Raw genomic sequence first — 22,065 nt, forward strand, 5'->3', positions numbered from 1 at the left:
CTGAGTCACCCTGAGTCACCATAGAGTCACCCTGAGTCACCCTGAGTCACCATAGAGTCACCCTGAGTCACCCTGAGTCACCATAGAGTCACCCTAAGTCACACTGAGTCACCCTGAGTCACCATAGAGTCACCATAGAGTCACCCTGAGTCACCCTGAGTCACCATAGAGTCACCCTGAGTCACCACTGAATCACTCTGAGTCACCACAGAGTCACCCTAAGTCACACTGAGTCACCCTGAGTCACCACTGAATCACTCTGAGTCACCACAGAGTCACCCTAAGTCACACTGAGTCACCCTGAGTCACCATAGAGTCACCATAGAGTCACCCTGAGTCACCACTGAATCACTCTGAGTCACCACAGAGTCACCCTAAGTCACACTGAGTCACCCTGAGTCACCATAGAGTCACCCTGAGTCACCATAGAGTCACCATAGAGTCACCATAGAGTCACCCTGAGTCACCATAGAGTCACCCTAAGTCACACTGAGTCACCCTGAGTCACCATAGAGTCACCCTGAGTCACCATAGAGTCACCATAGAGTCACCATAGAGTCACCCTGAGTCACCCTGAGTCACCCTGAGTCACCACAGAGTCACCATAGAGTCACCACAGAGTCACCCTAAGTCACTCTGAGTCACCATAGGATCACCCTGAGTCACCCTGAGTCACCCTGAGTCACTCTGAGTCACACTGAGTCACCACAGAGTCACCCTGAGTCACCCTGAGTCACTCTGAGTCACTCTGAGTCACCCTGAGTCACCACTGAGTCACTCTGAGTCACCACAGCAGCTCCTGTCCTGGGGAGGGAATCGCCTGAGAGAGCCTGGTCTGGAGTCTGCAGTCAGGTGCCAGCAGCAGGGCCGCCTGTCTCCTCAGAACAGTCCAGTCCTCCGACGTGAGCCTACACTGGGGGCTCCCTGAGCTGTGGCCACATCAGACACAAGGTGACAGACCCCACCCTGTTCAGTGCCCCCCCCCCCCCCCCCCCCTGTTAGTGAGTGAGTCAGAACAGACAGAGGCACAGGGCAGAGAGGCAGTGAGAAACAGAGTCCGGAGCGGAGGCCTTACCGTGGGGCGGGGGTTGACAGGTGGAGCCCCACTGAGGAGGGTGGGGCTCTGCGTCCGGCTCCCCCGGCCCTGACGGGCCCAGGCCCACAGAGAGGGACAGGTGCTCAGCAGAGGCAGAGGAGGCGGCGGCTGCAGCAGCAGGGGGTGCTGTGGAGGGAGAGGGCACACCAGGAGCCTGGGATGAGGAGGGGGGAGACGAGACGGAGGAGGGAGAAGGAAAGGCAGCTATGGGGGAGGGAAGAGGGGGCGGGGTCGGAGGGGGAGGTGGGGTGGGGCAGCTGATGCCGACAGGGGTGTGGCTGTGTGGGATGGTCACGGGAGAAGGTGCGGGGAACATGGGTGGTCCATTGGGGGCCGGCGAAGGGGGCTTCTGGGAGAGGGGGGACGGTGCTGCAATGGGGATGAGCGGCCGCGGACCTGCAGCCTTCCCTGGGGGGCTGCTTATCATGACGGGGGGAGAGGGGGGCAGGGGAGTGAAGTTGCACGCTGACCACACCACAGATTTGGATGGAGGAGGTGGAGTGGGGGCGGGGGCTGGGGCTGGGGGGGGGGCCTGGGGAAAGGCTTGCTGTCGCCGTGGGACGGTGGCGTAGTGAGGCAGGACTGGGTGGAAGGCAGAACCGAGCGAGGTGGCGAATCGAGAGGCTGAATGCCTTAGAGGCGGAGTTGGGGGAGTGGTGGAGTTGGGCGACGGCGTCCCGGGAGCTGGGTAGGTGGGCGTGGATGGAGACACAGGTGTGGACGACGTCCTGCTGTACTCCTGAGGCGTGGGGGAGTACAGGGTGCTTTCGAAGGCTAAACGCACGCCACATGAATGGACAAACCAAGGTCAAGGACAAGACAGCACAGACGGGAAGGAGCGACGGAAGGAAGGAAAGAAGGCAGGAAGGAAGCAGCCGTCATGCACACAGAGGGGAAAGACAGCAGGTCAGGACAGAGAGAAGGAAGGAGAGAGGGAGGAAAAAAGAGAAGGGGGCAGATGAAGCAGGAAAACCGAGCACAGAGCGATACCAGAGGTTTATTCTAGGTGGTGTGTGCTGTGTGAGGCTGAGGTGACACTACTGTTAGTGGGCAGCTGTTAGCACTGTGGACACGAAGCCTCCACAGGGGTGTCACAGGAGCACATGGAGGGGACAGACGGACTGAGGAGGACACTCAGAGGAGCAGGAGCTCATCACCACTGGGGCCACCGAGTCAGAGCCACAATTAGCCAGCCTCACCCACAGAGCCATTCACAGCTCAGCTTCACTCTGGAGCCACAGAGACAGGAGCGATCAAACCACCACAGCAGCCGGCCTCACAGCCCCCCCCCCCCCCCCCCCAAACTATAATTGGGAACCTGGTGAACATTAGCATGTTAGCACGTTAGCCACTGGGGGCATGTTAGCACACTGTCATTAGCATTTAGCTCAGAGGGCTGCTCTGGCGGCCGTAGTCTCCGCGCCGTCGTGTTGCTGAGGTGAGGATGGTGCTCTGTGGCCCCCAGCAGCCCACCCGTCTGTCCCATCCTACTCTGTAGAAAAAGACACACAGTTTTGACTTAGGCCCTCGGTGTATTTCCAGCCCAGTGGGGGGCCATGCTGTTAGTGAGAATCCTCACCGGCTAAACTCTTTCTGAAGACACATCTTAATGATGCTTAATCACACCTTCTGGTCTTTTTACTGGGGTTTACACACAGGGCAGGGCAGGGGGGCTCACTGTCGTCATGTCAGTGTGTGATTGTGTGTTGAAGCCCTCCTCTGTCCCTCTGTGTGTGTGTGTGTGCCAGCTGAGTGGAGCCCCTCTCTCCTGAATTACCCCCCCTGTTTGTGTAAGTGCTGCTCGGCACAGCCTGGACGCGTGGCCATATGCTTCCTGTGTGTGGGGATGGTGTTGGTGTTGTTAATCCTCTGTTCACCTTCTGCTCCACTTCCCTGTGCTACTGATGATGTCATTCTCCACTCTGTGCAGTCCTAACTCCGCTGACAGGGGGCCCAGGCTACCGTACTGCAGAGAGGGGGACGTCTGCATGGGATATTTATTCATCAGCTCAAGTCAGGGGAGGAAGTCACATCTTACCAACAGACGTGGTTCACATGGTCACATCCAGATAATCAGACACACACACCGTCTCTCTGGGGCCTGATGGACTCTTCTCTTACATCATTAAGCCACAGTCCTCCTTCACTCTTTACTTCTGCCTCTGACCATCAGTCTCACTCTTCCCCTCCCTCATCTTCTTTCATTAAACTTGGCCTTTTCCATCCTACATCAACCCCACCCTCCCCCCCATTATTTAATTCTCTCTCCATCTCCCTGAAGCTCTGGGCAGGTCATGTGACTGAAAGGCCTCAGCTTTGCTCTGCTATTGTACCTTAATAAACACATGATCAGATCACACAAGAATATTACGAACACACGCACACACTCACACACACACACACACACACACACACATACAAGAGGGTCATTCTGCAGCAGAGCTACCAAACCAACCGGACAGCTTCAGCACAAAGAGACAGCAAAAAACAAAAAGCCCCCAGACCACCTTCAAAATCCATTCTCAAAAATCTAAAGAGAGGAGAACAAACATGCACCAGTGTGTCCCAGTCATTAACCGGGCTGACAATGTGAGCATGGTGATGTTCACTACATTCACATTCACACTGCTGTGCACCGTGTGCATAGAGGCCCACAACAACACACACTGTGGTCGTGTGAAGCAGGTGACTGAAACGTTGGAAAAAGCTAAATAAAAATGGACCCAGGAAAAGGTCACTGTGACATGTTTTGTCACTGAGGAGAAAAAATGTGTCCAACAGGTCACCCTAACCCTCACCCCACCAAGGAAGACAGCTGCAACAAATGCACTTACAGGAAAGGTTAACAGCTGCAGAACGATGCAAAAAACACAAAAGTTGGTACACACACAACCACACACACAGAGCCCGTGTGTGTGTGTGTGTGTGTGTACTCCTCCTATGTGATCTGGTGTGGTTGTTCGTTATTGTGTGTGACATGAAAACTCTCTTCCTGGGGCATTTAAAAGCATACACACACACACACACACACACACACACACACACACTCACACTCACACTCATCCCTGGGGGTCTAACCAGCGTTCTCCATGATGTTGTATTTTTAGTCTCTGAGTAACAGCTGAACCGTGCCTGCCTATGTGTGTGTGTGTGTGTTCATGCATGTGTATACAAGCATGTAACTCACTGCTGCCTCCCCTACTGACCCAGTCCAGCTTTTCCTTCCGGTCCGACCTGGCCCAACATTAGATATTTCACACATGTTTTAAAGTGGACTGAGCTGAGAGGGTACACGATTCATTCTGTATGATCCGTTTACGCTCCAAGCTTCAGATCACACATTATCAAAGTTGATGATTTGGACATTTTTAGGCAGGATTCCTCCCCAGGCAAGGTGTGTGAAGCCAGAGCGCCTGCACACCACCACCTTTACATCTTTATTAGATGCTTGTGTGTAGTGTCAGATGTGTGTGTGAGACAGGCAAGGGGGCCGGCGGCGCTCTTCCACAAATAATGCAGTCAGCCCTACAGTCATGTCAAAGACTCACATTCATTTCCCCCAGGCCTTAGAGCCCTGTCCACAGCTCTGGTCCAGTGTGGTTCATCCTGTAGCTCAGCACTCACAGAGGACGCTAACACCTCCAGCACTGACTGGGACTCCACCCTCCATGCTGTTAGAGAAGAGCCTGAAGCTGAAGTCATCACAGCTCCACTATCAGGAGCTGTGGCAGGCCACAGACAGCTGCAGTGAAGGAATCCTGTTTAATGTACTAACAGTTTGAAAATGTTACAGTTCAGTCTGCTGCTCACACACAGTGTGTAAGCAGGTCAGACTGTATACCGTTCACACTGGAAGTGACAAGATTGAACGTAGTATAAACAGGAATCCTGCAGACATCCCACACATACAGTATTCCACCACAATGCAATTCACAAAGGAAGAGGTGCTCCCAGCTGCAAAGTGTAAAGCACACTGTGGACGGTGGTAGAGCAGCTTCATGTACAGCAGAGAAAACACTGCTTCCCGGTCATGAAATTTAATGGGCAGCGTTAGTTTGACTTAGAATGTGTGCCACTTCCACATGAGGTTTTAACCCACGGAAAAACACACGGAGCACACACTGACCCTGAGTCAGTAATGAGGTCTGTCGTTCGTCTCAGCACCCACAACTCAGACCAGTGTCTCCGTCAGTGGGTGTGACTGTATGTGAGGGTGTGTGAGTGTGTGTGAGGGTGTGTGTGAGTGTGTGTGAGGGTGTGTGTGAGGGTGTGTGAGTGTGTGTGAGTGTGTGTCACTCACCAGCGTTGGAGATGCGTCTCCCTCTCTCCCAGTCCTGCTGCTCTCTGTCCAGCTGCTCCTGCTGCTCCCTCTCCAGCCTCTCTCTCTCCGCCTTCTCTCTCTCCATCAGCTCTCGCTCGGCGCGCTCCTGCTGCTCCTGGCGCTCTCGCTCCATCCGCTCCCTCTCCGCCTGCACTTCCCTCTCCTGATGTTCACGTTCCTGTCGCTCACGCTCCAGCATCTCTCGCTCCATCTCCTTCTGCTTCTGCAGCTCCTGAAGCTGCCTGGAGGAGGAGAGGAGAGGAGAGGAGAAGAGAGGAGAGGAAACAGGAGGTTTGGTTTGGTTTTATTGAAGCAATACTAAAATAAAAGAAATAGATCACTCTCACACCAACATTTAAGGCCAAAACAAGAAAGATAAACACCTAAAGCAGAACACACCTGTCAACAACTCACAGATTAACAATCAGCTCTCCATCTCCCTGGAAGGAAGGAAAAGACCACCCTCCACATGGGGAGTCACGACAGCAGCTGACCTCCTCCCTCCTGCCAACCCCACACCACCGGGGTGATCAACAGGGAGGGAAAGCTCACTCCACTGGTCACACAGTGCACGATTCAGTGCAAAGGTTCTCAGAGGTTGTGGCAGGGCGGCACAGACCTCCTCCACCACTCTGTTAATCAGCCTGACCGAGGTGATGTTGCACAGATGTTACCACCATCCTCATCAGATGGCCCAGTTTGGTGCAGCCAGCCTTCCTGAGGTTAGTTCGCAGACTGTGTTTCAGTCCCTATCAATCTGTTGAAAAACAAAGGTTCCTCAAAGAACCACATGCCCGGATTTACATTTATAACACGTTCAAAAGTGAACATTTGCTTAATCCAGAAAGGTCCATGTCCTCAGACTGTAGGAGGAAAAGCTGCTCATCATTGCCCATTCGCCCAGCTCTCCTCAGCAGCAGACGAGCTGTGTCCAAGCACCTTGGACCGCTGTTGTATAAGAATCGTTGTGCTGTTTGCAGTCTAAATGAGACAATTTTTGACTGGATGACAATTAGTCCCTGCCCCCCTTCAGCCACAGGGAGAACCAGAACTCTTCCTATATGACAGCTTGGGTAGCAACCATTTCCATTTAGACAACCGAGCACACACCTTCTCCTTAACTCGCTCCCAGTTCTTTTTTTGAAAGCCCTCAGTGCCTAAAAACACTCCCAACACTTTTAGCCCCTCCTTCCCCCATTCAAGTCCTCCAAGCAGACTGGGTACCACCTGGTCCCTCCAGTGGCCAACCAACAAAGCCCCACTCTTCGCCCAGTTCACCCTAACCCTAGTGCAGATGAGGCCCTTTCATACAGAGACAGGGTGTCCTGCAAACACTGAATAAACACAAAAACATTGACATCATCTGCATAAGCAGACACAGTAGGAGGGCCCAGGCAGCGAGAGACCACTGAGTCGACTTCTCAACCTGCACAGCAAAGGTTCAATTGCTAGACTGTAGAGTTGGCTAGAGATGGGACAACCCTGAGACAGGGAGAGATCCTGTTCTGAAACATTCCATTAAACCCTCATGTAAATCTGGTCCCAGGATATTCCAGAATTGTTTGTAAAAGTCAGTGGAGAGACCATCGATCCCTGGTGACCGTCCTGATTGACAGCGACCGTCAGCTCCTCCAGAGTCAGCTCACAGTCCAGGTCAGCTTTGTCTCCAGGGCTGAGCTGAGGGAGCCCCTCCTGGACTTCCTCGCGACACTCCTCGCTGCACTCCTCTGACCCAAAGAGGTCAGCATAGAAATCCATCGCAAGGTTCCTCATCTCACCTGGATTGGTGGTCACTCTGCCTCCAGGAAGTGTAAGGCAGGTCATCTGCTTCCTCTGTGCCACCGATCTCTCCAAGTTAAAAAAGAAAGTGCTTGGGGCATCCATATCCTTCAACTGGAGGAAATGAGACCTTATGGGACTTTAACTTTCTCCTGCAGGAAGGAGCTTAGTTCCAGCCTCTTCTCCTTCAGAAGATGACTCATATAGTGGGATTCTTCTTCAATATTCCTGATGTCTTTCTCAAGTCCCTGAACTGCTGCCTTTATCCAAGCAGTGGAGTGAGATGAAAACACAAATTTGTGCCTTTCCAACTTCCCACCAGAGTTTCAGAGAACTAAAATCCACTTTTTTGGTTTTCTAGTTTTTCCAAAAAAGCTCAAGACTTTGTCAGAAAGTACTGTCTTGGAGGAGTTTATTGTTGAAAAGCCAGTAGGACTTAACCCTTTCTACTGGTGATGCAACTAACTCTGCGGTGACAAGATGGTGGTCAGTGAAGCCAACAGGACTGATGTTAGCCTGGACTAGACTAGAGCTGAGGTTTTCAGAAATGTAAATTCTGTCTAATCTAGCTGCGCCCAGCCTATTGTTGCTCACCCTCACCCATGTGTACTGTCTGGACTGTGGATGTTTGACCCTTCATGTGTCCAACAGATTATGTGTGTTATTATCTTGTTCAGACTTTGAGATGATTGTGGATGGGGTTCCTCGCTTGTCCTGTCTACTGTGAAGTCTAGTGTGCAGTTAAAATCACCACCAATAATGAGCTGATCCTGATTCCTCAGCAGGGTGAAGAAAACTACTGTCTCTGCTCCTTGATTAGCTGCATATATGTTAACAAAACAAAACTCAGAGCTGTCCATTTATCCACAAACACCAACACCAACAGACCCTTCACTACTTCAGTGAAGGATAGAATTGTCGCTTTGGTGGTTGCGCTGAACAAGACGGCTACCCCTGCACTAAAGTTAGTGCCATGACTAAGGACACATGGACCCTCCCACCACATGCCCCAGTCGACCTCATCTTCTTGTAGAAACAATACATCAACCCTTTTTAGTGTAGCAGCCTCTGAGATTAGAGCCAGTCTGCTCCCGTCTCTCCTACTAAAGCTACTTTGAGGCTCTGCATAGAAAGGTCTGCGAGGAGGAGCAGCCAGGATGAAACAAGGAGACGGTACAGAGGAGAAAAAACCATGTGGCGCATGATCATATTACCTTCGTGTCTTTGTAACAGTAGTTTTACTTATTGTTGCTTTTCTCAGGGTTGTGATGTGCTTTTTGAGAAGATAACGTTTTTTTTCAGCCAAGACATCAAAGCCAATGAGGTTTTTAACCCCCCCACAGACCTGATGAACTTGGCAGTGTCACTGACGTAGTCACTCACTTTGACAGACTTTTTGAAAGGTTCATCAAGGAATTGCTTTATTTCCACGAAGAATAAAGGTCACTGTTCCTGTTGGGACCTTCACTGACAGATACTGTATCTGAGCCCCCCCTGTCCTTCATCAGTGATCCCACTGAGCTCTTTGCCTGTGGAAAACAGGCAAACTGTGGAAGCTGTCTCCTCATCATGTTGAGGAGACAGGCTGGTTCTCTCCCTCCCCATCATTGCTGTTTAACAGTGAACCAGAGGCATCCGCTGCTGCGTTCACTCTACCGTAATCCACCACCACCGTGTCCGCAACAACTCGATCCACCTCACACCCACCCGGCCGCATCAGTGTCAGCGGAGCCGCGCCGCCTGCGGACACACAAGCCGTTTGTGTCCCACGTCCCCACACTGAGAACATTTGAGCTGCCCTGGACTTGCGTACACCATGTAAGAGCCTTCACCGCGCCCCACCCTGAAAGATACCCCCAGCGTCTGTGAGGGCGAGTCCAGGAACATGAACACCTGTCGGCGCAGAGTCTGTCCCTGCTCCAGCTGGGCTCTCCAGAGAGGAGAGGAGAGGAGAAGAGAGGAGAGGAGGAGGAGGAGGAGGAGGAGGAGAGGAGAGGAGAGGAGAGGAGAGGAGAGGAGAGGAGAGGATGTCAGCTGTATCTGAGTCCTGTTTCAGAGAGCAGCAGCTGAGAGGAGGATGAGATGAATAAAGAACAGATGAATAAAGGACAGATGGGCAGAGTGAGTGAAAAAAGGAGGTAATCAGTGTGGGGCCTGTGCTGCCCCCCCAACCTCCAGGCCTGCCTGCTGTCATTACATAAGACATGTCCTTATATAATAATTGCCGTCAGGCCCCCAGCAGCCCTGCTGTTATGTAAGCAGCTCTACTGGAAGGTGCCACATTAAACCCTCAGAATGGGCTGGGGGGGCTGGGGGCCGTCCGGCTGAGAACCTGCCACACAGACAGTCTGAGGACGGACAGCTCGCAGCTTGTTTGTCCTCTGGAGGTGATGCAGCACCGCTACACATGCTCTTAACGATGGTGAAGTGTGGGACGCTCGGGGGGCTGCACATCCATGTTTGGTCACTAGGTGTCAGCACAAGACAAGCAGAGGGAGGGACCATGTCAGCAGAGTGTGTGTGTGTGTCTGTGTGTGTGAGTGTGTGAATAATGTAATGTCCCATTACTACATGTGAGATGTGGTGAAACACTGAGGACCCCTGTGGGGAAACTGGGCTGTTCTTAGCACAGTTTGTACAAGAACACTAAAAAGAAATGCTACTCACTCTTCCACTGACAGACAGGACTGAGGATGTGGGCATAGACCTGTGCCTTCACAGAATGTGAAAAACAGCAAAACAGCATCAACAGCAGCAGAGCTTAGAGAGAAGTAAGACGTGTTCTAAGCAAAAGCATGAAAACATGTGGCAGAGCCTCTCAGCATAGACAGGGTGTGTAGAGCATACTCACATTAACAAGTGGATGTTTAAACACGACACAGTCCTTCCCTCATCACAACAACTGACAGGCAGTATGAAGGATGTTCATGAACACATACACAGCACAGGCAGGGTGTGTGTGTGTGTGTGTGTGTTGGTACAACAGAGAGCTAAAAGTTCCCAGGAAATCTTTCATTTCATTGGAAAGCGTCACCTGTCCTGTCACACTGATTTACTCCATCATCAACTGCTTTGGCTGGAAATGAGCGAGCGTTACCTTCATAAATGACACAAGCAAGGAGATAGATGGTGGGAACTGGAGCTCAATGCCAACATGCACTCTCTCTCACACACACACACACACACACACACCATGTCAGGTCCCGTCAGGTCGGATGCTCTCACTCATCCTGTTCCTCTGGCTGCTGACTCACAGCTAAAAGTCCATCATCAGCATAAATGTTGCTTAATGCAAACACACTCTGCTTCCATCTGTGCTGGTGACACACACACACAAACCTCACCCCACTAGTGACACACACAAGCACACACACACACATAGGTACAGTGGTGTGGTGGATGGCGTGTGTACCGTCTACTGGGAGTAGACTTGCAGAAATAATGGAGTTCATAGAACTTAGAGTTAACTGAGTTTCTGTAGCACATTTTCTTTTCTGATTAGCTGCAGAATGAACGTCTACAGCGACTCTCCTCCTCTGAGCCTCAGCCTGACCTGACGTAACGTCTCTAACTTCAAACTATATTTCATGTTGGAGAAGTTTGGGATAGTTTGTTAAGGAGGAAAAAGGTCAAACTTGTTTCTTTTCCTAAAACTATCTACAAATGGTAAATGGTCTGTATCTGTATGGCACCGTTCTACTCATTTTGATCACTCCAAAGGCTTTAACATTACATCCTCATTCACCCATTCACACATCATTCATTCACACAGGAGGAGACTATTCTTTCACACACACATTCACACACTGACACACTGACTGAGTGTTTTGCCCAAGGACACTTTGACATGCTGACTAGGAGGAGCCGGGGATCAAACCTCTGGCCGCTCTACCTCTGAGCCCCTACAGAAAAATATTGACTTGGTACTGAAGCTCAGCCATCGTACCGCCACCATTAATCTCATGTTGTAAACGTGCCCGCCCTGCTGGCTGATGATGGAGTGCTGGACTACGTCAAACAGGATTCAGTCCATCCACAGATGGTCTTGACGGCTCCTCTGAGAGACTGAAGGTCTCCACTGGACTGTTTCTATCATCCACAAATCTGACCATAACTCAATGCTGGAATCCCTATCAAGGACGATGACTAATGTGCAATCTTTAAAAGCCAGCATGCCTTTTCATAAAGTGGTAGAGGTTTAGGAAGCCTGTCTGTGCCCCCCTAAACATGTTCACCCAGAGGAGAGGCTCACATCAGTGAACTTACCAAAGGCAGTGCTGCACTATGACTGATTAAAGTGAATCTAAGTAGCACTGCAGCTAAATCCCTCAAATCCCCAGAGTTTAAGCAGACATGGCTGCAGAGGGCTCAGAGGCTCATCACCTCTCTGCTCCCCAGGAGGAGGAAGTGTTGAAGCAGCATCTTGACCATAGTGGTAATGAAATGTAACGTCCACCTGTTCCAGAAAGGATCTGTCTATCTGTCCGTCTGTCCATCCATCCGTCTGTGGCTCAGAATGTGACGTCCGGAGAAACGTTTTCTCTGATTTTGAACTAAAGTCTCTGCAGATTAATTCCAGACCTGATATGTTCTGATCCACTAAACTTACACTGAACACTACAGAGATTAGCTGCGGACACACACGCACGGTAACGCCTGTAATCAATGAGCTGTTGCCTGACATCATTCGTGTAGGGCAGCATCAGGCTCCACTTAAACATTGTTCTGAAACTGAATGGACAAATAAAGACAGATATACATTCACTGACAGGTTCTTCATCATCAAAATGATAAATGCTGATGCTTTCTGATGCCCTCTACCCCTCCAAACACTGGCTGGGCAGATAAAACATGTATCCGTAGAACTCAATGAGCGGGAAATACCTCCAACCAGCTAACACCCCCCCTTCTTCTTTTGACCTTTGGCTGGGCCTACCAGCACTCTGCTGAAGCATGACCTGGTACCTGAACAGATCAGCCTCATCGTCACCAACAAACTGTCTGAGTCGGTATCAGAGCAGTCAAACCTGGCCCAGAGCAAGACAGTGACTTCAGCGCCCCCCCACTGAAACCTTCCTAAAGGCTGTAAGGCCAAACTGTTACCGTTCACTCTCCTTACCATCTCACGGTTTCCTGAGCACTGCCCTCTTTTTTCTCTACTTGCTCAGTCTGTTCTAATGAGAGTGGAGACGTAACCTCAGCTGTACTCTGTGCTGGTGCTGATGAACGAGGCCTTTTAAACTCTTCACTCTTCACACACACACACACACACACACACACACACACACACACACCTCATAATGTAATTTATGAATGTGAAACACAGAAAGCTTTCCCCTAAACACAAGATCATGGCATTCCTGAACAATGTGCACACACACTTCAAATAACCAGGCTGAGAAATGTGTTGGAGGTGTGTGTCTGTGTGTGTGTGTGCGTGTGTGTGTGTGTGTGTGTGTGTGTACATGCAGAGGACTCAGAGGGGACAGTTAGTGTGTTGTTCCTCAGGGAGTTTACTACAGTGTAGCTTCCAGCCCATATCATGCAGTACACACCTTCTTCATACACACACACACACACATACACACACACACACACACACACACACACACATTCCTGTGTGGTGAGAGCAGCTCATCTCACTGCCAAAATTTTACAAGAACAACACACTTTCACTAAGTATGGCAGTTATTTGAGAAAACCTCCGTCCTCGCTGCTCACACAGGGCAGAGGACAGTAGCTGTCATTACTACTGAATGACTGACAACATCAACTGCACTAAAACACTGTGATAAATCTCACAGCAGACTAGTGGGCTGCAGTGGTCACCACATGCAGAAAAACATCATGTGACATTAAATTCTACAATCATTCAGCCAATTATTAATGCCACCAGTCAGCTATCAGGATTCATTCAGAGGGCCTTGTGCGTAGAAGGACAGACAGAGGGAGACACTCAGGAAGCAAACTGTCAAATACAAAACATGAAGATGTCCGTCTTGGTGTCAAGTTTGGCTCTTCCAGGGCACCAGTTCCCCACGCGTTACAGCCAGTCTACATCCAGTATTTGCCCCCCAATGGCTGAACCCATCAGCTCCTCCACGGCCCTCTGCCCTGCAGGGACACATCACAGGATTCAAAGCTGTGAAAAGCCTCTTGCACGGTTTAACTGGCGTCCTGTTCGCCTCCTGACAAGAGTTGCCAAGGGAAACTGTTGCTAAGGGAGTGTGGGCGGCGGCATGGCCTGAATCCCGCACGCACAGATATATATGCGCGCGCACACACACACACACACACACACATATTCCTTTCCCTGCAACAACTTACTATGACTGAGTTCACGACACAGCAAGGTCAGACAGGATTCATTGTAATATTGGCGGCTTGTTGTTGTCGATGTTAGGAGCTAAGAAGCTTGAAGGAGGATGCCACGTTGACAGAATGACGTTACGAGGAGATGAAGATCAAAGGTGTGTAAAGGTGCTCCAGAACCAGTTCCCCCTCTCAGTTAGGCCTGTGTTCATGAGCTACGAGAATGAAGAAGAGGAAGGAGAGAACTGTGGAGATAAACGTGAGGGATTCATCATCCTACCAACCATGTGACACCAAACACTCAGAACGAATGAGGGACTACATGATCAGAGCCATGATCAGTGGAGAGAAATCAGTCAGTTCGACACGTCTATAGCACAGTGACGGCCCCCTTGTGGCAGGCCCCCCCCACACTGGACTGCATTGCAGTGCACACACACCACACTCTCTGCTCAGGTCCATCCTACAACTACCACTGGCATTAGAAGATGCCAACATTACTGCCCTCTCCTCTTTATATTTCTCTTTCACTCTATTCATCACCTTCTTTCATGGCCTGGACGTACTTTTGATCTGACTGACGCCAGACGAGAGGAGTCACATTCTGCATGTTCATGGAGACACACAGCTGCTGAATTTGTTGCTTACAGCCATCATCAACCTTTTCCTCATACACTCACCAACCTGTACAACCTGAAGTGCTCGCATTCACCTTTGCTGATGATGTGACTCCTGTTTCACTGTGGTGTTCCACTCCAGGTGTGAGGCCGTCACTGACACTGTGGTCTCTCATACCGGCATGAACCCTTCACTTGTAGAAAGGTTTGCTTTCTCTTCACCAAATATTATGTCACAGTCTGGTTTTGCCTCAAGTGACAACCGTGCTAACCCTTCCAGGGACACTGAGGTCTGGTGAAATCTGTTGGCTTGCTGCTCTCAGCGGCTCGCCTCATTGGCTCCCACAACCAGGAAATAGACGTGGGCCCAGATGGACCATATGGACCTACTCTAGTGGGGATCCAGTCCAAGTGTGCAACATAGACACATGGACACACTCCACGTGTCATGTGTCCCACTAACACGGGACCCCAACCTTCTTATCGAAGCCAAGGTAACATATTGGTCACAGAGGCGTGTGTGTGTGTGTGTGTGTGTGTGTGTGTTCACATTCATGCGGTCAGCCCGTGTTTGTGATTATGTGTATAATGGAGCACATGTCACCATCAGCAGCTGCTGCTGTTTTCACCATCTGACACCAGCAGCTAAATGCTAACAGCTAACACAAATTCAACACATGTTCACGTCCGTTTCCTCCGTCTTCTTACCATTTCTCCATCCTCACTTCCATTCAAGACGAAGCAGCACATTTCCTGCCTCCCCCAACACACACTCCCTTGCTTGCTCCCACGCAGCATACAGCTATTTATACCACAGCCTATTATTTCCAGCTCATGTCTTTTTAATCTGAGGGTAGCACCCTAGCATTTTTGAGCAGGTGGTTCATACACGCTCTCTCCCTCAGCTCATACATGCAAAGAATATTTCAGTCATCGAGCATCACGGCCAGCCTGCTCTGCTCAGCCATGTACGCCTTGACGAATAGGAGGACTGGAGAGGAGGTGGAGGGAGTAGATGAATACAGAGGTGGAGGACAGACAGATGAGGGTCAGTGTGCATTAGACTTTCCTGCTGTCATGTGACCTCGTGGAGGACCCTGTTCCAGAGCCTGTCCACAGATGAACGAGCTCAGTGGAGGCCACACTGACGACTGTGGACTGTGTCTGACTAAACATGAAGAGCATTTGGACACATTCATCCATGTCTCCCATCCATTCTGTCCTCCCACTCTTCTCCCGTCCCCACTTCAGGCCTCACGGCTCAGTGTGACACACTCCTGACTAAAAGCCTTGGACCTGAATGAAGGAAGACACAGCCAAACCGACCCTCTGTAGAGCCACATACCCAGAGGGTCCACCCTCTGGGTATGTGGAGCCATGGATGGAAGGATGAGTGATGGATGATGGAAGAATGGAAGATGAGTGATGGAAGGATGGAAGATGAGTGATGGATGGATGGAAGGATGGAAGATGAGTGATGGACGATGGAAGGATGGAAGATGAGTGATGGACGATGGAAGATGAGTGATGGACGATGGAAGGATGGAAGATGAGTGATGGACGATGGAAGGATGGAAGATGAGTGATGGACGATGGAGGATGAGTGATGGACGATGAAAGGATGGAAGATGAGTGATGGACGATGGAAGGATGGAAGATGAGTGATGGACGATGGAAGATGAGTGATGGACGATGGAAGGATGGAAGATGAGTGATGGACGATGAAAGGATGGAAGATGAGTGATGGACGATGGAAGGATGGAAGATGAGTGATGGACGATGGAAGATGAGTGATGGATGATGGAAGATGAGTGATGGACGATGGAAGATGAGTGATGGACGATGGAAGGATGGAAGATGAGTGATGGACGATGGAAGATGAGTGATGGACGATGGAAGATGAGTGATGGACGATGGAAGGATGGAAGATGAGTGATGGACGATGGAAGATGAGTGATGGATGATGGAAGGTGAGTGATGGATGATGGAAGGTGAGTGATGGACGATGGAAGGTGAGTGATGGACGATGGAAGATGAGTGATGGATGATGGAAGGTGAGTGATGGATGATGGAAGGTGAGTGATGGATGATGGAAGGTGAGTGATGGATGATGGAAGGTGAGTACTGTATGTTGACATGCACACGTGTGTCTCCCCTAAAAGAAGTATGCTGTGCGTGTGGAGGTGAAGGCCTCATGCTGCTGTGAAGTAAGGCTGACATGTTGGCTTGAGTCCTGTGTTAGAAAGCAGGACACGGCTGTCCTCAGCTCACACAGTGTAATCGTCAGTCAGTGGGACAACACTGTGAAAAGAGATGTAACAGTGCTCAGCAGCCTGACAGTGTGAACATGGAGGATAAACTGTTACTCTTGTCTTCCACTGACTATCACACAGGAAGCCAGCAGGAGGAGAAATGCAGTGGAGTTAATCTAAAGTGTCCTACCAAACGTGGACCGATTACACGTCCTCCTCTCAGAGGGAAATGTTCCTTCATTTATCTGACAGCTTTAGTTACTTTGCAGTTTTTGCACACGACACGTGAAAATGTCAAAGTGGTTGAAACAACTGACAGGAAATGAACCGTGACAACTGTTTTGCTGTGTTGAAGCAAAGCTCCACTACAAGCACTGTGAAGGCATCACTTTGGGCTCTGGGTCACTGAGACAGCATTTCTCGCCATTTTTATTTTCATTATCATTATTTCTATTTAATCAGGAGATCTCATTCAGATGAAGTCTTCTGAGATTAAGTCTTCGAGACACAAATGTGCCAACTTAGTTAAAGAGCACAAACACTCGAGGGGGTCATACCCACAGTGAGACACTGGTACACATGCTGTGGCAGAGACCCCATGGACCTTTAAATCATGTCGGGACAGTAGAGCATGGAAAGGCTCTACAAGGTGGCTCACAGAATAACCTCCAGGTCAGCCAAAGCCTGTCATTTCTGTCATCAATTAGAATCTTAAAATGCTTTGAAGAAGGTTTATGATGAATAACTTGGATTGAATAATAACTATGAACAGATGTTAGCGTGCAGGTGCTTTTCTCAGTCCCATTAACTTCCAATAAACAGTCAACAAAGCTGAGCCGCCGCGTCCTGATCACACGTCAAACAACCGCTCACAGTAAGATGGCGTACAGTGTGTTAGCTCTCCTCTGAAACAGCACCAGGCCTGATGTGAGAGTGTGCTGCCAAGTCATCTGTACACCCCCCCTCCAGCACCCTCCTCGCTTCTTTCATCCTTTAATCACTCGTCCAAAACACTCATATTGGCGCCTTTATCAGTAGATGACCTCAGTCACTGAACCACCCGCTGCCTTTCTGTCATCCACTGCCTGACCAGACAAAAGGGTGTAAAGGGAGGGGGAATGCAAAAACAAAGACATGAGGGAGAGAGGGAGAGAGGGAGAGAGGGAGAGGGGCTGGAGGCCAGATCCATCAGGCTCTGTCAGAGCTACACAGTCTATAAACCCCACCCCCCCACATCCAAGCTCACCTCAAACAGAACCAGAAGACCAACTGACTCACACCTGAGGAATGCTTCACTACTCACATGTGTATGTGTGAGAGCGTGAGTGTGTGTGTGTGTTCTGGGATCAGGGCTGACTATGGTCACTCTACCGTCACCTCTCCATACAGAATGTGTCCAGCTGTCACTGTGGACACACACGCTTGTGTGGGTAGTGTGTCCGTACACTGCAGTGTGTGTCCATGTTCCTTTGTTTGGATGTCAGAGTGTGTGTAGGTAATCCATTCTCATTAAATCCTCAAACAACAACAACTGGTGTATAGGTTCTAAACCTTGGCCAACATCTGGCCCCCATTAATGCAGCTCTGTGTGTCAGTGTGTGTGAGCCTGTTGTTCGTGAGTGTGAGTATGAGTATGTGTGTATTTAAGTGTGTGTGTGAGCGTGTGTGTGTGTGTGTGTATGTGAAAGTGTGAGTGTGTGTGTGTGTGTGTGTGTGTGTGTGTGTGAGAGTGAGTCTGTTTTCTAGCTGTTCCAGAGCCTTGTTATTACCTGGGGGAAGGAGTGGCCTTGTATGGGGAAGGAAGTGTGTGTGTGTGTGTGTGTGTGTGTGTTGGAGTACGTGTACACTGACAGACTGCTGGTGAACAACAGCTTACATCTAAATGAATGAAGGAAAACAACAGCCCTTCCTGTGCCATAGTGATTTGGGGGGGAACTACTGTAGCGCCCCCTACATTGGCTTTAGCAGCTCGTCTTAACAGACACACACAAGCGAGAAGACATCTTTCCCACCCCAGCCCCCCCTCACTGGCTACAGACCACTGGATGAGCTCCAGCCTCCAGCGTCCCTGTGACCTCTTACATCCCAGCAGGGTCTTTCACATCTGCTGTTTCTGGTCATCCCAGGATCCAGGCTTAAGCTTGGGGGGGGTCGTGCTTTAGCAGTTGTGGTCCTCACACTCTGAAACGAGTTAGGCTGCCCCCCCTTATGTCCTTCTTTGTTGCAAAAATCCAGAAGATCCACCAGCACCTAGGTCCAAATTCTTACCTCAGCATCTCATCCGAACTTCACCCAACCACTCACTCATTTTCCACCTTCCAGCTCCCCACTCTCTCAGAAATTTCAGACCTTATCTGTAAGTCCAAGCCATCCACCTGTCAGCTGGACCCCCTCCCCGCAGATCTGGTTAAAGCCTGCCTCCCCTCTCTGGTCCCCCTCTCTCACCACTGGAACTGCAATTACCCCAATACTGAAAAAACCTGGTGCCGATCCCACCAACTTCAACTTCCATCCTATTTCCAATCTACCCTTCATCTCCAAAATTCTCGAAAAAACAGTTGCCACCCAACTCCACTCTCATTTATCTCACAATAACCCGTATGAAGAGTTCCAGTCTGGTTTCCGCCCCCTCCATAGCACAGAAACTGCACTCATAAAAATTACCAGTGACCTCCTAATGGTAGCTGATTCTGGCCTACTCACTATCCTCATCCTCCTTGACCTGAGGAGGCCTTTGACACCATCTGTCATACCACCCTCCTCAATAGACTATCCTCCATTGGCATCACCCACACTATTAGATTGGTTCAAATCCTACCTCTCAGGCTGCACTCGGTTCATCCAACTCAAATCCTTCAGATCCAACCCTTCCTCTGTCACTACAGGTGTGCCCCAGGGCTCTGTCCTGGGGCCCCTCCTCTTCATCATTTACCTCCTTCCCTTTGGCAAGATCTTCTGTAAATATAACATTCATTTCCACTGCTACGCAGATGACACCCAGCTCTACCTCACCAGTAAACCCTCTTCCACTCTTCCACCCCCCTCCCTCACTGCTTGCAATACCGAAATAAAAACCTGGTTCTCCTTAAACTTCCTTAAACTAAACAGTGACAAAACTGAGGTCCTCATCATTGGCACCAAATCAACACTATCCAAAACTTTTACCTTGTTATAGATAGAGTGGGGCAAAAAAGTATTTAGTCAGCCACCAATTGTGCAAGTTCTCCCACTTAAAAAGATGAGAGAGGCCTGTAATTTTCATCATAGGTATACCTCAACTATGAGAGACAAAATGAGAAAAAGAAAAATCCAGAAAATCACATTGTCTGATTTTTAAAGAAGTTATTTGCAAATTATGGTGGAAAATAAGTATTTGGTCAATAACAAAAGTTCATCTCAATACTTTGTTGTATACCCTTTGTTGGCAATGACAGAGGTCAAACGTTTTCTGTAACAAGGTTTTCACACACTATTGCTGGTATTTTGGCCCATTCCTCCATGCAGATCTCCTCTAGAGCAGTGATGTTTTGGGGCTGTTGCTGGGCAACACGGACTTTCAACTCCCTCCAAAGATTTTCTATGGGGTTGAGATCTGGAGACTGGCTAGGCCACTCCAGGACCTTGAAATGCTTCTTACGAAGTCACTCCTTCGTTGCCCGGACGGTGTGTTTGGGATCATTGTCATGCTGAAAGACCCAGCCACGTTTCATCTTCAATGCCCTTGCTGATGGGAGGAGGTTTTCACTCAAAATCTCACGATACATGGCCCCATTCATTCTTTCCTTTACACGGATCAGTCGTCCTGGTCCCTTTGAAGAAAAACAGCCCCAAAGCATGATGTTTCCACCCCCATGCTTCACAGTAGGTATGGTGTTCTTTGGATGCAACTCAGCATTCTTTCTTCTCCAAACACGACAAGTTGAGTTTTTACCAAAAAGTTCTATTTTGGTTTCATCTGACCATATGACATTCTCCCAGTCCTCTTCTGGATCATCCAAATGCTCTCTAGCAAACTTCAGACGGGCCTGGACATGTACTGGCTTAAGCAGGGGGACATGTCTGGCACTGCAGGATTTGAGTCCCTGGTGGCGTAGTGTGTTACTGATGGTAGCCTTTGTTACTTTGGTCCCAGCTCTCTGCAGGTCATTCACTAGGTCCCCCTGTGTGGTTCTGGGATTTTTGCTCACCGTTCTTGTGATCATTTTGACCCCACGGGGTGAGATCTTGCGTGGAGCCCCAGATGGAGGGAGATTATCAGTGGTCTTGTATGTCTTCCATTTTCTAATAATTGTTCCCACAGTTGATTTCTTCACACCCAGCTGCTTACCTATTGCAGATTCAGTCTTCCCAGCCTGGTGCAGGTCTACAATTTTGTTTCTGGTGTCCTTTGACAGCTCTTTGGTCTTGGCCATAGTGGAGTTTGGAGTGTGACTGTTTGAGGTTGTGGACAGGTGTCTTTTATACTGATAACCAGTTCAAACAGGTGCCATTAATACAGGTAACGAGTGGAGGACAGAGGAGCCTCTTAAAGAACAAGTTACAGGTCTGTGAGAACCAGAAATCTTGCTTGTTTGTAGGTGACCAAATACTTATTTTACCAAGGAATTTACCAATTAATTCATTAAAAATCCTACAATGTGATTTCCTGGATTCTTTCCCCCATTCTGTCTCTCATAGTTGAAGTGTACCTATGATGAAAATTACAGGCCTCTCTCATCTTTTTAAGTGGGAGAACTTGCACAATTGGTGGCTGACTAAATACTTTTTTGCCCCACTGTAACTACTCTGTCTCCCCCTCCCCACAGGTTAAGAGCCTGAGTATCATCCTCGACAGCACTCTATCTTTCCAATCCCATATCAATAACATCACCTGGTCTGCTTACTTCCATCTACGAAACAACAGTTGCCTCTGGAACTTATTACCACCTGAACTCAGAAATACCGACTCATTATTCATTCAAATCCAGACTCAAAACCCACTCGTTTAAGATTGCCTATTCCATCTGATCTCAATTGCTGATTTTATCCTGTTTTTAACATCTTGTGTATTTTGTGTATATTTTATTCTACCTTTACTTTTTCTCATTCATTGTACGGTGTCCTTGAGTGTCGAGAAAGGCGCCTTTAAATAAAATGTAGTATTATTATTATTTTTATTCCTCTTATGGTCCAGTCGGCCTCATGATCTAGACCAAACTCTCTGGTCTAGACCTGCATTCGTCCATCTTTATGTCCTCTAGACTGTTTCACTTATTGTGTTTCTGCTGTGTTGTCTTGTGGTTTCTGACAGTGCAGCACTTTGGGTCAACTGCTGCTGCTTTTAAACATGCTTTGGACATGAGTCCAAACAGAGCTCCAAACACAATGACCCCCCCTTGTCCCATCTAAGTAACCATCATTTTACATACAAGAGGAGGAATAAAAGCACCACGTTGAAAAGGCAGAGACCAGAATCATTTCAATCCTGAGACCGTGGTCAGACTTTGTCCCTCATGGTAAGGCTGTGTGTGATCTTTATCAGGCCAGCGTTATCTCCTCTAAGTGTGTGTGTATGTGTGTGTGTGTGTGTGTATTCCTCACCTTCTCTGCAGCTCCAGCTCCTCTGGTGTGGGGCCATTCTGAACCTGGGGGCCCTGTCTGGGCAATGTGGGGCCTGTAGGGGACACACACAGAAAACTCCTGTTAAAC

The 22,065-nt window shown here is 49.4% G+C and overlaps 1 protein-coding gene across 4 annotated transcripts in view; it reads right to left on the reverse strand.

The window, feature by feature from the left end:
* Nucleotides 1-22,065, reverse strand: part of enah (ENAH actin regulator) — a 97,157-nt gene that overhangs the window by 11,349 nt on the left and 63,743 nt on the right. For 2 of the 4 annotated variants that reach the window (XM_070849152.1, XM_070849151.1), the window contains exons 4-6: nucleotides 21,958-22,030; nucleotides 5,397-5,659; nucleotides 1,076-1,870 (exon numbers count right to left, since the gene is read on the reverse strand). In XM_070849152.1, coding sequence (XP_070705253.1) covers nucleotides 1,076-1,870; nucleotides 5,397-5,659; nucleotides 21,958-22,030 — 1,131 coding nt within the window. The remainder of the gene's footprint in view (nucleotides 1-1,075; nucleotides 1,871-5,396; nucleotides 5,660-21,957; nucleotides 22,031-22,065) is intronic. The other 2 variants (XM_070849153.1, XM_070849155.1) reach the window with 2 other exon arrangements.

The sequence above is a fragment of the Pempheris klunzingeri genome, chromosome 18 (genome assembly GCF_042242105.1).
Source record: "Pempheris klunzingeri isolate RE-2024b chromosome 18, fPemKlu1.hap1, whole genome shotgun sequence".
NCBI lineage: Eukaryota > Metazoa > Chordata > Actinopteri > Acropomatiformes > Pempheridae > Pempheris > Pempheris klunzingeri.